This window comes from Carassius carassius, chromosome 49 (genome assembly GCF_963082965.1).
Source record: "Carassius carassius chromosome 49, fCarCar2.1, whole genome shotgun sequence".
Lineage (NCBI taxonomy): Eukaryota > Metazoa > Chordata > Actinopteri > Cypriniformes > Cyprinidae > Carassius > Carassius carassius.
Genome location: NC_081803.1, coordinates 7,538,186 through 7,552,055, shown reverse-complemented (window position 1 = coordinate 7,552,055; position 13,870 = coordinate 7,538,186). Strand labels below are relative to the sequence as shown.

Here is a 13,870-nt window from a genome sequence, read left to right as displayed (position 1 = left end):
TTCAGCCTAAAGCAGTTACATGCACAGGTTACACAAAGAACTCAGTGTCCCTATGGACTATATATAAAAGATATATATATATATACACAAAATATATATATATATTATATATATATATATATATATATATATATATATATATATATTATATATATATTATATATATATATATATATATGTATATGAAAAGATACCTAAATGAGATTAATGCAATCAATGCCAAATTAACAAAACTAAAAATTTCCATAACACCGTGTACAAAACCATGTCATATGGTGCAACCAACATAATGGAAAGAACATAGATACAGATCCTCATTTTTGTTTCATAGTTTCTTAAAATATCAGATCAGTTGACATTTTTATGAAAAAACAAGGTTAGTTCATGTTGTAAAATGTCATGTGGTCCAAAAACATATTTACGAATTAATTTATGATTTTTGTAAATAATATTTTACATCTACAATTTTTAAAAAAAAAAATCTTTTTAAAGATTTGTTCAGCTGCATGTGTTCAGGGTGTGAGGAAATTAAGAAAAAAATTTTTTACTTGATGGTTACTCCACATGACATTTTTAGTTATTCAACTTTTTTGAAAATGGTATGATGTTTTTCAGGAGGAAAAAAAAAACGTGTTTTACACTGGATTTTTATAAGATTTTTTTCTAATTTGCTGTTGACCCATTTACCCCTACATCTTATAATAAGTTAATCCAACTGACAATTTGAGATGTTGCCAATCATAATCTATTAATAAGAAAGAAATTGCCAGTATGAGGGCAGCAAAAGTTCTCTCTTGAGCCACTTTGATGTTTTATGATTGATTTTGTTTCTTCTGTGTGTCTCAGGGCGATGGGAATGCCCCTGGCATCAGTGCAGCGTATGTCAGCGCAATGCCACCTCCTTCTGCCACTTCTGCCCCGCCTCCTTCTGCCGAGTGCATGAGAGAGGACAGCTGGTAGTGTCTGCCCTCGACAACCGGCCCTGCTGCTCAAACCACGACCCCCAGAGACCCTTAGGGCCTCAGGTTAGCCCTAGCCAGGTCCCTGTAAAGAAGGAAGTCCTAGAACCCGGAGAGGAGGGCGACGGCAACACAGAGGAAGAGGACGACGACGAAGAGGGAGAGGGAGAGTGATTGGGCCAAAGCACAGAGGAAGCATTGAAAACCACATCAAAGTGCATGAAATTTCAAACTACAACAAACCGTGGAGTAGATACATGCAGCTAGGTGGTCCACTGTACAATTAAACCAAGTGGACTTTATAAACTGGTTTGATTCATTCCAAATCTACAGCAGCTGGTATGAATTTTTCCAACATACGACCTCATGACAAATTCATACAGGCTTATTTAGCAATGTAAGCTACTCATTTCTGGTTTTGTAGGCAAAATTTCACAGCTAATTCTCACTGTTTTTCAGACGTGCACCATTCAGGCAAAAACCTGCCTTAAGGCATTGTTAAAACAATGCCTTTCAGCGGCAAAGTCGGTTCTCACATCTATGGTACTCAAAAACACTCCATAAACACTTTAAAGCAAGAACTTTATGTACCTCATGTAAATAGCAAAGACTGTTGAAATATGCGTCGGGCTCAAACATTCGCCCCTCACCGGTAGGATTTCACTACATTTCTGAATATGAACCTGTCGTGGTAATACCCCCCAAAAAAACGAGAATGATTCAAAACACATACGAGGTTTGTTCAAATGCCGCCCTATTCAAATGAGTTTGTGATTTGTAAGATATATAATCATTAATATATTTATGTCAATGTTTACATCCATTCACAATGTACAGTATTATTCGTCTGTATTAGTCAATTTGATATCACTAATCGTATTGTAAATGTGCCCTTTTTGTCAGCAAAACTGCATTATTGCTTGGTCGATACTGTATTGCCATCATCTTTCGGTCCTTCGAGTAACAAGAACGCAGCATAATTCAGATTTATAAGTGTTAGAAATAACTATCAGTCACCCGAGAAGATCAGTTCTGATGTGTACAAACGATAGCGTTTGATGGTGTAGAGTTAAGCCACATAAACTCCAACACTGCCATGTGTCTTAAACAAATATTTACCATTGTGAGTATCGAACAGTTGCCAGTGTGTATATCAACAAAGAGAAACCCATATCATGTTTCTGAGCAGGACTTGTTGTGAGACTGCGAGTATGATCTTTAATCAACATGGTTTTTCTTTTTTTCTCCATTTTTTTGTTTACGAATTGTTTACGAGTGTGAAAATAATCCGTTTTCTTTTGTTTTGTTTTCAGTAGTTGAGATTCATATTGCTGTGCAGTCGAGACTCATTTCAAAGGGATCAAATTGTACCTTAACCTGCACACTTTGGTTTATCTCCTTTACCACTGGTTACGTTCGGTTGTATTAACATGCTACTTCGCTAAAACCGAACTGTCATGTAACGTGGGAGGGCTGTATGATTTACGGCAGAGTATAGCATAATCCTCTCTGTGACTGTACTTGATGTGAATCTACTTAACTCCGTAGTGTTGATGCCTGTGCTGTAAAGTGAAGCTGTTACTCCCTTGTTACTGGTAGCTGTGCGGCCGTGCTGTGCCACAGTTTGCACAGATGAAGAATCGATCTCGGCGGCTTCGGCACATGGGCTTTGTATACATACTTGTTAGTCATTTCACTTTAACGTTTTTATAGACCACAGTACAAGTATTATGGCACCACCAGTATGTTTGTCACTTTATGGAAAGGAGGGAAAGTGCTGCAAGTTTTCATTTTACTTGAATCGTGTCCATTTTGCCTTTGTTAAAGTCTGTATTTGTTATTTTTTTTGTCTCGCAATGGAGTGTTATTTGTGGATGTCTGTATGGATTCTTGCATTTGACGGCAAATTTAAGGAATTCTGACGATTTGACTGCCAAACAGATTTATATGTTTATGAAAATACTGTATGCTCTTACTTGCATCTGCATCTTTGAAAACATGGAAGGCATTTTGGTTCTCTTTTGTATGGAAGCCTGTTTCTGTCATAGAATAAAACGTTTAACTGTGACTTTTTATCTCACAGTTTGGAATGTTGTTTTTTTTTTAAGTCTGAATTTTGAGTTTGTGTCTTACAATTATGACTTTTTTTTTTTTAACAAAGTCAGAATTATAAGATAAAAAAAATCACAATTACCTTTTTATTTTATTGTTCTGTGGCAGAAAAGGGTTTCTGTAATTTTTGTGTTTATGTTCCGATATGTTATATTTTTATAGTTTACATTTATTTTTATATAGCTTACTTTTATTTTTTTTAGAAGTCGTAGGCACTTTTGTTCCTGAATCGCCAATGTTTGCCCTAATGTTTATAATGTAAAATATCAAGAAAATGCATTTGGCAGAATGCAAAGCACGTTTTGCCTGGTCTCTGTCAGTACTATAATTTTTTACTTATTCTATCATTTGTATTTTCTTTATTTGGCCTTCATTTACATGTTTAATCAGATACAGATGATCACTAGAAATTGTTTGAACCCTCGTGGAAATTTCATTTTCTTAAGCGACATTTGTTTATGCAGTGGTTCAATCCCTGATCTGACTGTGATTGATTTTGTTGCTATATCGATTAAGCCACATCAAATGTTAAAAGTGTATTACCTCCATTGATTCCAGTGTTTGGTGTCAGTGCACTGTACTTTGTGTACATTTTTTGTGTATTTGAAGGTGTTATTATCATTTTGTGCTATCCGAGCATGTTCTTTGTGTTGCTTAACTAAATTTACTAAAGGTGGTGTCCTACCAGCTTACACTTTGATTTCTGTGTACTGATTTCTGTGTACTGATTTCACATTCCTTTTAAATAGACTGTTTACTAATTCTTGCTACTGAGTTACAGAGTTTGTGTAAAGATTAATGTGATATTGTAATATTTTTCACCATGCACATTGAATCACATCTCACACTCCAACTGAATAAAACGTATCCTAAATGATATGGCTTGGGTAGAATGTATGTCTTTTTCAAGTTTTCTAATCATGGATAGAAATTTATTTGGCTATGTTATGTAGCCTGTGTCATTGCATTGTGTAAGAGAATGATGCTTGATCAACTGTACATAGCTGAAAGCTAAAAAAAAAAAAAACACAACTTTCATATTGTATTGTCACACGAATGCTTGTAAAATTGCTTCTGAATGTTTGTGAACTTAGAAACATTTTGTACATTTCTTGTATTTTATTTGACCAACTTTTGAGATGTATTTCTTCAGAATTCATAATTTATTCTGAGAGTACTTTAAGTAACATTCCACAGATTTAAACGTTTTCAGACTTGCCTGGTTTGACTTCAATAAACTGTAATGAATGTTCAAGTGTTTCTTTGAATCCGCATCTGAATTGAGTTTGCCGTAATTGGCGCCGTCACATATTTAGTGGTGTATAATAAAGCTTTGCTAAATGTAGCCCAGGTTTTAACGTTGAAACAACGTTGATTCAACTTTTAAAGCTGAATAGTTGAAAAACTTCCAGCACATGACCAACTTTCAACGTTGAAATATGGTTGAAATAAGGTCAGTTGTTTTAATGAAACAACGTTAAAAATGTTTAATGCTAAATGGTTGAAAAAGGTTAACAAGCTTTTAAATTATTTATATTACATTATTTAAATTAATTAAATTATTATTTTAATAGCATTTTAAAATATTTTAGTCATGATACCTATTCTAAAATCTAAAGGTATACGTTAAATATTATCATCATTAACAACAATAAAACTATACATTTCGCTGCTTTATCACACTGAAACAACTCCCATTGGTAGTTTTATTTTATTACTTCGATCATGATTGGTTAATCTGGCTGTCATTCAGAAAACTGGACAATGAATCTGTTCGCGCCTTTCTACGTACATTTAAAAATATGACCGTTATTGTCGTCTTTCTGTGAGTGAGGCTACTTGGCTGACTGTGAGCTGCTGCTCGTTATAACTGACTGCTCGGTCGGTCCCAAATTATATAATATTTGCCTATATTTTTTTTTTTTGAGCGAATTTGAGTCGTGACATGTCAATGGAGAAAAAAAACTGTGAACGTCTATCAACTGTGAACGTCTAACTGTGAACACAAGAAGGGTCCGATGTGTTCTGCGAGGTCCTGCAAACATACTGGCAAAATTAGGTAAGAAAATCGCTATCTTTATTATCTTCTGAAAATAGTAAAGTATAACCAGAGTTTACAAATGGGTAGCTTAAAGGACATGTAACCTGCAGATAAATAAATAACCGTGTGTATTTTTGCATTGCTTTATCACAGATGATCAAGTTAGATGCTCACCTAATGTGTTGCTGGTAAGTTATGTGTTAATATCTGTCTTAGAGATTTTTCCACATTTTCCTGATATGAATCTCATGCATTAGGTGTGTTATATATGTTTTTATTCTAATAAAAGTTTCAAAGTGTTTTCTGAAACATATAAGTGCAAATGTTTAAATAAGTATTTAAATAATATAATTTTAATGAAAATGAAAAAAAAAAAAAAATAGGATTGTTTAAAGCCATGGTTCTCAAAGTGTCAGGCCCCCTCTAGTTGTTATGCAGGTGAATCACTAAATTAAACTAATTAATGTTAATACATTTTAATTTAATCTTTGAATAAGTTTTTTTTTTTTTTGCACATTTAAGTATGTTACAGTTAATGTACAGTACAGTTTTGTAACTTTTGTTACATAATTACATTTAAAATTACATTTTAATTTAAACTTTTTTTTCATTTACCTGTATGTAAGCACAGTGTAGTGTTAATGTTCAAACTGTATTTCCCATGGTAAAGTGGCTGACAACAATTAATATTCTTATTAGAATAAAACATTTTTTAACTGTAGAGCTGTAGCTGAATAGTTTGGCCTACTACGCTGCTGAAATTTAATGTTGCTCATTATGGTGGAACTTAATATTTAATAATAAATATTTTCTGAAGTGGTACTTGGTATAAAAAGTTTGAGAACCAATGGTTTAAAGAAATGGTATAAAATGAAATCCTGCTTTTTAAGAACTTTTCAGTAAACCATTTCTTCTTTCCCCTTGTAGAGTCATCAAGGATCCAGCTTGTTCTTGAAACATTGGTAAGAAATTGTTCATCTGCTACATTGCACTGTCACTTCTGGTAGAGATTCATTGATCTTTTGTGATAGGTTTTGATTGTGCTTAGTTTAATAAAAAAATTTACTAATTTTACTACACTGTATTGCTAGTGTTCTGATTAAAACAGTGTAACTTGGGGCTCTGAAAACACTGCTTGTGAATAATTTGTTAATATTGTACATTTTCATCTGAATACATTAAATAAGTGTTAAATGAATAGTATTGTCAACTTTGTTTCCAACCTCACTGTTACTGAACTGTAAAGTGAAAATATTCTGTGATTTATTTTGCATTCAGTTTTCAGTTAAATATATTTCACAATATCAAAGTTATTGTGAAACATTGTGAACATACATAAACTCACTGGTTAAATCTTAGTGCCCTCCAGAAGTTTGCGCTCTGCAAGTGAACGATGCCTTGTGGTGCCATCCCAAAGAAGTTCAAAATCACTCTCACGGACCTTTTCCTGGACTGTGCCTAGCTGGTGGAATGACCTCCCAATTTCAATTCGTACAGCTGAGGCTTTACTCATCCTCAAGAAACATCTAAAGACTCATCTTTTTCACCAGAACTTAACCAACTAATACTAGCCCTTTTCCTTCTTTTCTTAAAAAAAAAAAAAAACCTGGCTATGTGTTCTGTACTACACTAACTGAGACTTGTCATGGCACTTTTATACTGTTGTTGTTCTCTTGTTGACCTGACTGCTTCTATTGTTCTCATTTGTAAGTCGCTTTGGATAAAAGCATCTGTTAAATGATTAAATGTAGATGTTTATACAGGACGGTACAGAAAGTGCACAAGTGGGAGAGAGTGGAGGGGACAGCGTCAGAAAGGACCTAGCGCTGGGACACTTTTAAAGGGACTATAAGTAGGAATTACTCCCATCTAGTGGTGAAATTGTATTTTGCATTCAAACTAATTTTGCTCTCCAGCGCCTCGCTTTTTCAAATGCGCGTTGCATCTACGGTAGGCAATATGTACCAAAAAGCTTTGACAGGATGTCTTCTAATAGCACTTCGTTTTGGCGACGATGTTTTCTTCTCCTGTGGCGCGGCATATGTATGGTCCATAATAAGAATGCAATCCAGACTTAAACTTGCCGGTGCAGTTTCAAGCGCCTCTCACTGCTCTGCACCTGCGTTTCTGGCTCTGACCGATAACGCGTTGTGGAAACGCGTTGGCTTAGTACTTTTTGTCCCTCTCTGCTATTATAGTTTTGCAAGATGGCGGAACTACATGGAAGCCTCCGTCGACCTACCCGTCCCATGTATATAAAGATAATAAATTCTTCATTTATGAGGATTAGTTTAAACATTGGCATAGGTATTTGTACACCATTGAGGGCATATTTATGAATAAAAATATTGATTTTAGATAATAAAATACCTAAAAAGTTACTTATTGTCCCTTTAAGGATCACCCGAAGCCCAACCACACTGTATGCACGTGGCTGTTGGTTCTAACATTTTAGAGGCCCCTTCGGTAGAAATCTCATTCTGCATGCCCCACGGTAAAGAGGACCCGTTTGAAATCAACTGGTTGAAGGTGCAACACATGTTCACTGTACAAATGTACACATCTCTTGTAATGAGACACATTACTAAAACATGTTTTTTACAGAAACTGTAGTTTTCCACCAAAATAAAAGATCCCCTGGTTTCAGTCATAAAGGTACAAGGGTTTGTCTTGCAAGTGCTGCAAAAAATATGCATTGATAATGCAAAATCATTTTACAAAAACCCTTAAATATTGTATTTGGATTGTTCTACTACATGTTTTTAACAATACATCCATGCATACTCTGCATAATAAAGTTTGGGATTTTTTTCATCTGTTTTATACAGTATGTTTCCAAAATAAAACTACTGTTTTACAATTTTGAGCATGTGATAGTTTATTGAAGTTGATAGTAAAGCCCTTGCTGCCAGTCATTTGATTTTTAGCCTTGCCTATACAGTGTTGATCTAAATGCAAACTAGGATCTACTTGAACATACAATTGTGTATTTATACACGGTGCAAGGTAAGACGTTGAAACAGCGTCGCGATTTCAACGGTGAATCAACGTCGGGATTTCAACGTTGATCCAATTTGCAAAATAGTAAGGTAGTTCAACGTTGAACTGCCGGCTGGGAGGTTACATATTTTTGAATACGTTTACTTTGAATCGGGTCCAGAGGTTAAGGAAATTTGCATGTGCATTAAATGTCGAGAGATGGGGCTGTGGCTGTCTCTAGAGGGCGTAAGATTCATATGATGAGCTACGACTGATATGTCCGAATCGATTCTTTTGAACGTTCGTGATTCAATGATACAGTCCTCGCGTCGTGTTTACAAAAGTAACGTTTATCACAAAGTTTTCCATTAATTTACTCAAAAAACAATATCTCCATTAAGTCAGTGTGACATTGTAGAATTTATAGCAGAATGCTTGGCTTTTTTGCATAATTTTTTTTATAATACGATAGATGGTCTGAGAATAGCTAGTTTTATGGGAAGTGAATATGAATATGAAACAATACTTGAACTTACTCTGGTATTAGATTTTAAAATAGCAACATTTTCACTTTTGAAATGAACCTCAAAGTCATCAGTCATTCATAACCTCCCTTTATTCACAAAGGCTCTTCAAAGCGGCTCGATCGAATCAGTAAAAAGAACCGGTTCAAACGAACGATTCCTTCGCGACTCGGCCATACCTGAAAAGGACTGACGTGTTAATGTCAGAGCTCTCTTCATAGCTGCTCAGTACGACGCTCAGCTGCTGCTGGACATGTCAAGTATATATGATAGACATCACGAAATTCTGCTCCGGTGGCTGCTCTCAACAGCCGACAAGGCAACGGTTTAGACGGAAAAGGAAAGAATCCGAAGGTCGGTATTCAACTCCGAACTGCAGACAAAAGACAGAGGATGCGCGATGTCGTGTTTGCGGAAATGTTCGTAAGCAAATATCACAGATGTGTCGCGGAGGGTCGTGCACATTTTATAGATAATCTGTTTATCTTCCGTGAGACACTCTCTAGTTGTAGAAATATCGATCTCTACTAATGTGCTGGAGAGAAAAAACTGTGCTTAATCTAGCTGTGTTGTGAAACGTGGTAGCGGATTTCTAGTTGGTTTAAGTTTTAGACCAGCAACAAACCTGGCATATTGTTTAAACTGGTTCAAACTGTAGTATAAACCATCTTGTTCGTACCATCATAAGGTGGTTAAACAGGTTAGAGATGGTTTCTAGCTGATCCAAGGTGGGTATTATTTGGTGACCAGCAACTTAACAACTACTAGCTGTTTATAATTTGTGGTCAGGTTGGGTTTTGAAACATAGTAACTGGTCAACCAGCTTGTAATGACCATCATAAATTGGCTAGAAACCAGATCCCATCTTAAACTGGACTTTTTAACAGGGTTCTGTGCTGGAGGCACAATAAATGTAATGTTAAATCCCCTTTTAAATAACACTAGTGGTTTCTTTTCTTTCTGTTTGGGGATTATAATACTAACCAGTTGAAGTGTCACATTCCCCATTGCGTTGGAAGGTTGTTGGCTTTAAAGATTATGTGGGTTAAATTCCCAGATATTAATTTCTATCTTTGTATCTGAATATGAATTTATGATTTCAGCTTAATGCAACAATCGTCTTCCACTTTTTCCAGGTTTAAGTTGGAGGTGTCTTCGATGACAAACCAGGACCAAAGATGAGGAAGAGTTTTGATAATGGCTTTATTGCAGAGGTTATTGTGCGGCTGCTGCTTTTAGGTGTTTTTCTGTAAGTACTTGATTAAAAAAAAGCTATAAATCTTCAGTTACATTTTGCCGGGACTTCAGTGGGTTTGACAGATCTAACCAATCATAAGCTGTTATGTTAGTCTTTTGTTCAGTTTTAAAGAGCTGTGGCCCAGTAAAGCGAGCGGCAGGTCCTGTTGCAGCTGTGTGGGAAGATTTTCCAGTCTCTTGAGCTGTGCCTGTGTTTGTCTGTTTTGTGGAGATGAGGATTGTTCTCTCAGGCTGTTATTATGCTCTTTTAGCGTGACTGAGGAGCTTCCTCCTTTCAGCCGTGAGATCCAGCCAGAGGAACTCTGGCTCTATAAGTTCCATCCCGTCAAACAGGACCGCGTTCCCACCCGCCTCATGTTTGTAAGTGCTTACAACTCCTGTTCAGCCACGGAAAATCATCTGAATATAAAATGCATTTGTGTGATGATGATAGTGGTGAATCTCATTAGTGTTTTTCTCTGATTAACATCTTGAAACAGTCTATCGTCCTTTTGACTCCATTGGTGATTATTTTCTTACTTGCCTTATTGAAAAAAGGTGGAAGGGGAGATGTGAAAGAGGCATGTTTAGGTAAGAAATATGTGAAAATTGTTTGTGCATTGTTGCACCTTACTGTATGTATATATATATATATATATATGATCAATGATCAAATGATGATCTCATACTCTTGAGTGTTATTGTCTCTGTTTGTTGTTTGTATGGCACAGCCGTGACTTTGACCCTGGTGTTGAATGGAGTTTTCACTAATGCAATCAAGCTAGCTGTGGGCAGGTGAGTGATCTTAATCCTATAACACTGTTAACTTTGCCCCTTGATACATTTATATTATGTTTTGAGCATCTCCCATTAAGCATAGAAAATGGAATTTGGAATATTGGAAACCTAGAAAATCCTATTAGAGGGGACTACATAATGGTCAGGCATAGCTCTTTTTCCCAATAAATGTATATTTTTCTCTCTCCCTACCAGGCCACGACCTGATTTCTTCTACCGTTGTTTCCCGGATGGCCAAATGAACCCAGAGCTTCACTGTAGCGGTGACCCGGATGTAGTAATGGAGGGCAGGAAGAGCTTTCCAAGTGGACACTCTTCCTGTAAGAGCAGCTGCTGGGTTTATTTAGTGGCCATTTTTTTTAGTCACCATGAAACACTATTTACAAACTTTTACATCTGGAATCCGACATATAATGTGTCTGCCTGAAATTGATTGGATTGTAAAAATTATTTTATAAAAAGATTACAATGACCAACACACACACACATATACGAGGGCTGGTAATTTAACGCGTTAATTAGATTAATGAATTATGGAGAAAAATAATGTGTTAAAATTAGCGCATTTAACGCACTTTCCTCGCACCAGACCTATGTGGATCATCTGCCATTTCATACAGTCAATTGATGACTAATATGGGGCAGGGCAACAACTTACTCTGTGATGGCGCCTAGAGAATATCCCTAAAATTCAAGATATGGGGCAAAATGCCCATTTGAGATTGTGTCTCATATTTACATCACATAGCTAAGAAATATCACATGAGCTGTAGGCTAAGTGCAGTATCACACAAGTACAAATGTGATACAATATTATACAATAGTTCATTAAGTTAATATTGTGTTATTTTAGACACAATGTTGTCTGTTTTACTCAATTTTGCCAACCAGAAGATAAAGACAAAGCAGAATTGTTAATCTAAGAGCAACCCACAGCAGCATTTCATTTCTTAATCCACGTTTTGAACAAACTGGGTGAACCATTTGGCATGTTGAACCATTGGCCATAGTTGGCGTTGGATTTGAAGTGGCGCTGCACAGACCGATCGATGTATGACATCAAAGTACCCCGAGAGCAATTCAAAAGCACAAGGAGTCGTCTGCTCCAAGCTCTCACGTTTCTTTGATGTCACAAGCTTAATGATTCAATGAACCATTCATAAAGAACCATTTACTTCACTCATGAATAAATCAGCCATTTGAACGAATCAAATGAATGAATAAATGTCTCGATGACTTAATCATTAAGACATTACCACCACCTACTGGCAGTTTTAGTTTATTATTTAGAGTATCAATTCATTAAATACATTTCATATTTTCATAGTAATAATAAAATTAAAAATATTTTTTATTAAAGTTCTAGTTCACCCAACCAAAAATGACAATTCCGTCATTTATTCACATGGTCAACAGAGTATATGTAATAAATTTTATTAAACAAAATATTACTTGCTGAACCTACCTTTTGTAATCTCTGTTTGATGCTTTACACAACAATGACTTTAAATGATCTTTTGTGAGTAATTTCTCCAAATTTGATGTGCGATTAATTTATCACCACATCATGTAATTAGATTAAACATTTTAATCGCTTACCAGCCCTAATATATATGTGTATATATAATTTTTTTTTAATTATATTTTTTTACTTTTTTTTTTTTAATAACTGCACCAATGAGTCATCCACAATAAAAACAGAGAGATGTATTAAAGAGGTAAATGGGGTTCATTTAGGTATCATGTGGACTTTAAACTTATTTTATGCCCTAAATACACTCAAAAATCTATATAATTTTAAGTAAATTTAATTAAAAAATTATAACTATTATATAAATTAATTTAATTTAACAATACTACTGTTCAAAAGTTTGGGGTCAGTACGATTTCTTTTTGTTTTTAAAAGTTTCTTATTCTTACCAAAAATGCAGTAAAAACAGTAATATTGTGAAATATTATTGCAATTCTCTTTTCTGTTTGAATATATTTTAAAATGTAACTTATTCGTGTAATGCTAAGATGATTTTTCAACAACTACTACACCAGTAATAGCTTTTTTGGATTTTATTTTCAGAATAAAATCCAGCTTTATATTGTCAGAATGTTCCACTGCCTGTGACTCACAACATTTTTCCTTGTCGTAGTTGCGTTTGCTGGTCTGGGCTTCACTGCCCTGTACTTGGCTGGGAAGCTGCACTGTTTCAGCCGAGTAGGCCGTGGTACAGCCTGGAGGTTGTGTGCCTTCCTCACCCCGCTCCTCCTCGCCGTCATTATCGCCCTTTCCAGAACATGTGACTACAAACATCACTGGCAAGGTGAGATTTTAATGCCATCATCACTGCCCTACCTTCATATACAGTTTCAAGGCAAATACATGATCACCCGTTCATTCCCAGATGTGTTGGTGGGATCCCTCCTCGGTTTGGCCTTAGCATACTTATGTTACCGACAGCATTACCCAGCTCTCAATGACTCGGACTGCCACAGACCCCTCCGAATGAGAGAAGACACCGTTCCTGTGCAGGAACGCAAGCAGCCCATCCCAGGCTACATCTTGCCTTTATAGGAACTTAACCAGACCAACAACCATATACTGTGTGAAAGTTTACCAAACCATTTGCTGCGATTATGTCTATTTTTGGTATGTGTGATGCCTGTCAATCAATGAGCACTTGTCGTTTTTGCCTTCCTATGCTGTTTTAGACATTAACAATGAAACTCTTGTGTATTGTAGAGCTGTCTTTTTGAACACGTCTTTGAACATTTTGTATCTTATCAAGCTCTTTGAAGTTTATATGTGAACTATCCTGGTGAGGAAATCAGTGAAAACAGCTTCTAGGTCAATTTTAAAACTTTGCAGACATATTTATAGAAATCTCCAGTGTATCTAGGAAATCCCCTGACATCTTGGTCAATAAAGGTTGTGGCCATTTCTAATGTATCAGCTGGATTGTGATCAGATCATTTGATGTAGAAGATTGCGTGCTATGAGGAGCCCTTTGCTCCAGGTGTTATCGGTCCATATATTAGGTAGTGCTGTCTGGACACTCCAGGGAAACTCCTGGAAGTGAGTCAGTGATGTTTTGTTTAATTTTGTTTTTCTTTGCAAAAACTATTAGAAATGTTTGATAAATTGTTATCTGAGATGAAATTAGCTTAGCTTGAACTTAAGTTATTGCACTTTATCCAGCTAATAACATCATAAAAAGAATGTCATATTA

At 35.7% G+C, this 13,870-nt stretch overlaps 2 protein-coding genes and 1 long non-coding RNA gene across 8 annotated transcripts in view; all 3 read left to right on the top strand.

Moving 5' to 3' along the window:
- Nucleotides 1-1,656, top strand: part of LOC132132917 (histone-lysine N-methyltransferase NSD3-like) — an 18,695-nt gene extending 17,039 nt beyond the window's left edge. For all 5 annotated transcript variants that reach the window (XM_059545483.1, XM_059545486.1, XM_059545485.1 and 2 more), the window contains one exon: nt 847-1,656. In XM_059545483.1, the coding sequence (XP_059401466.1) occupies nt 847-1,133 (287 nt within the window). In that variant the 3' untranslated portion in view covers nt 1,134-1,656. The remainder of the gene's footprint in view (nt 1-846) is intronic.
- Nucleotides 1,657-5,115: 3,459 nt separating this feature from the next.
- LOC132132591 (uncharacterized) lies at nt 5,116-6,923 on the top strand. The gene is made up of 3 exons (XR_009429055.1): nt 5,116-5,300; nt 6,040-6,074; nt 6,482-6,923. It is a non-coding gene; the product is annotated as an uncharacterized LOC132132591 (long non-coding RNA).
- A 1,856-nt stretch (nt 6,924-8,779) lies between these two features.
- On the top strand, nt 8,780-13,589 carry LOC132132516 (phospholipid phosphatase 5-like). 2 transcript variants are annotated; one of them, XM_059544917.1, is made up of 8 exons: nt 8,780-8,969; nt 9,752-9,864; nt 10,124-10,232; nt 10,352-10,442; nt 10,583-10,646; nt 10,845-10,969; nt 12,794-12,964; nt 13,046-13,589. In XM_059544917.1, exons 2-8 carry the CDS (start codon nt 9,794-9,796, stop codon nt 13,213-13,215), a joined length of 801 nt encoding a protein of 266 aa, XP_059400900.1. In that variant the 5' UTR covers nt 8,780-8,969; nt 9,752-9,793; the 3' UTR covers nt 13,216-13,589. The 2 variants fall into 2 exon arrangements, with proteins under 2 accessions (XP_059400900.1, XP_059400901.1); XM_059544918.1 differs by having other exon boundaries at nt 8,780-9,034.
- Nucleotides 13,590-13,870: the final 281 nt, after the last annotated feature.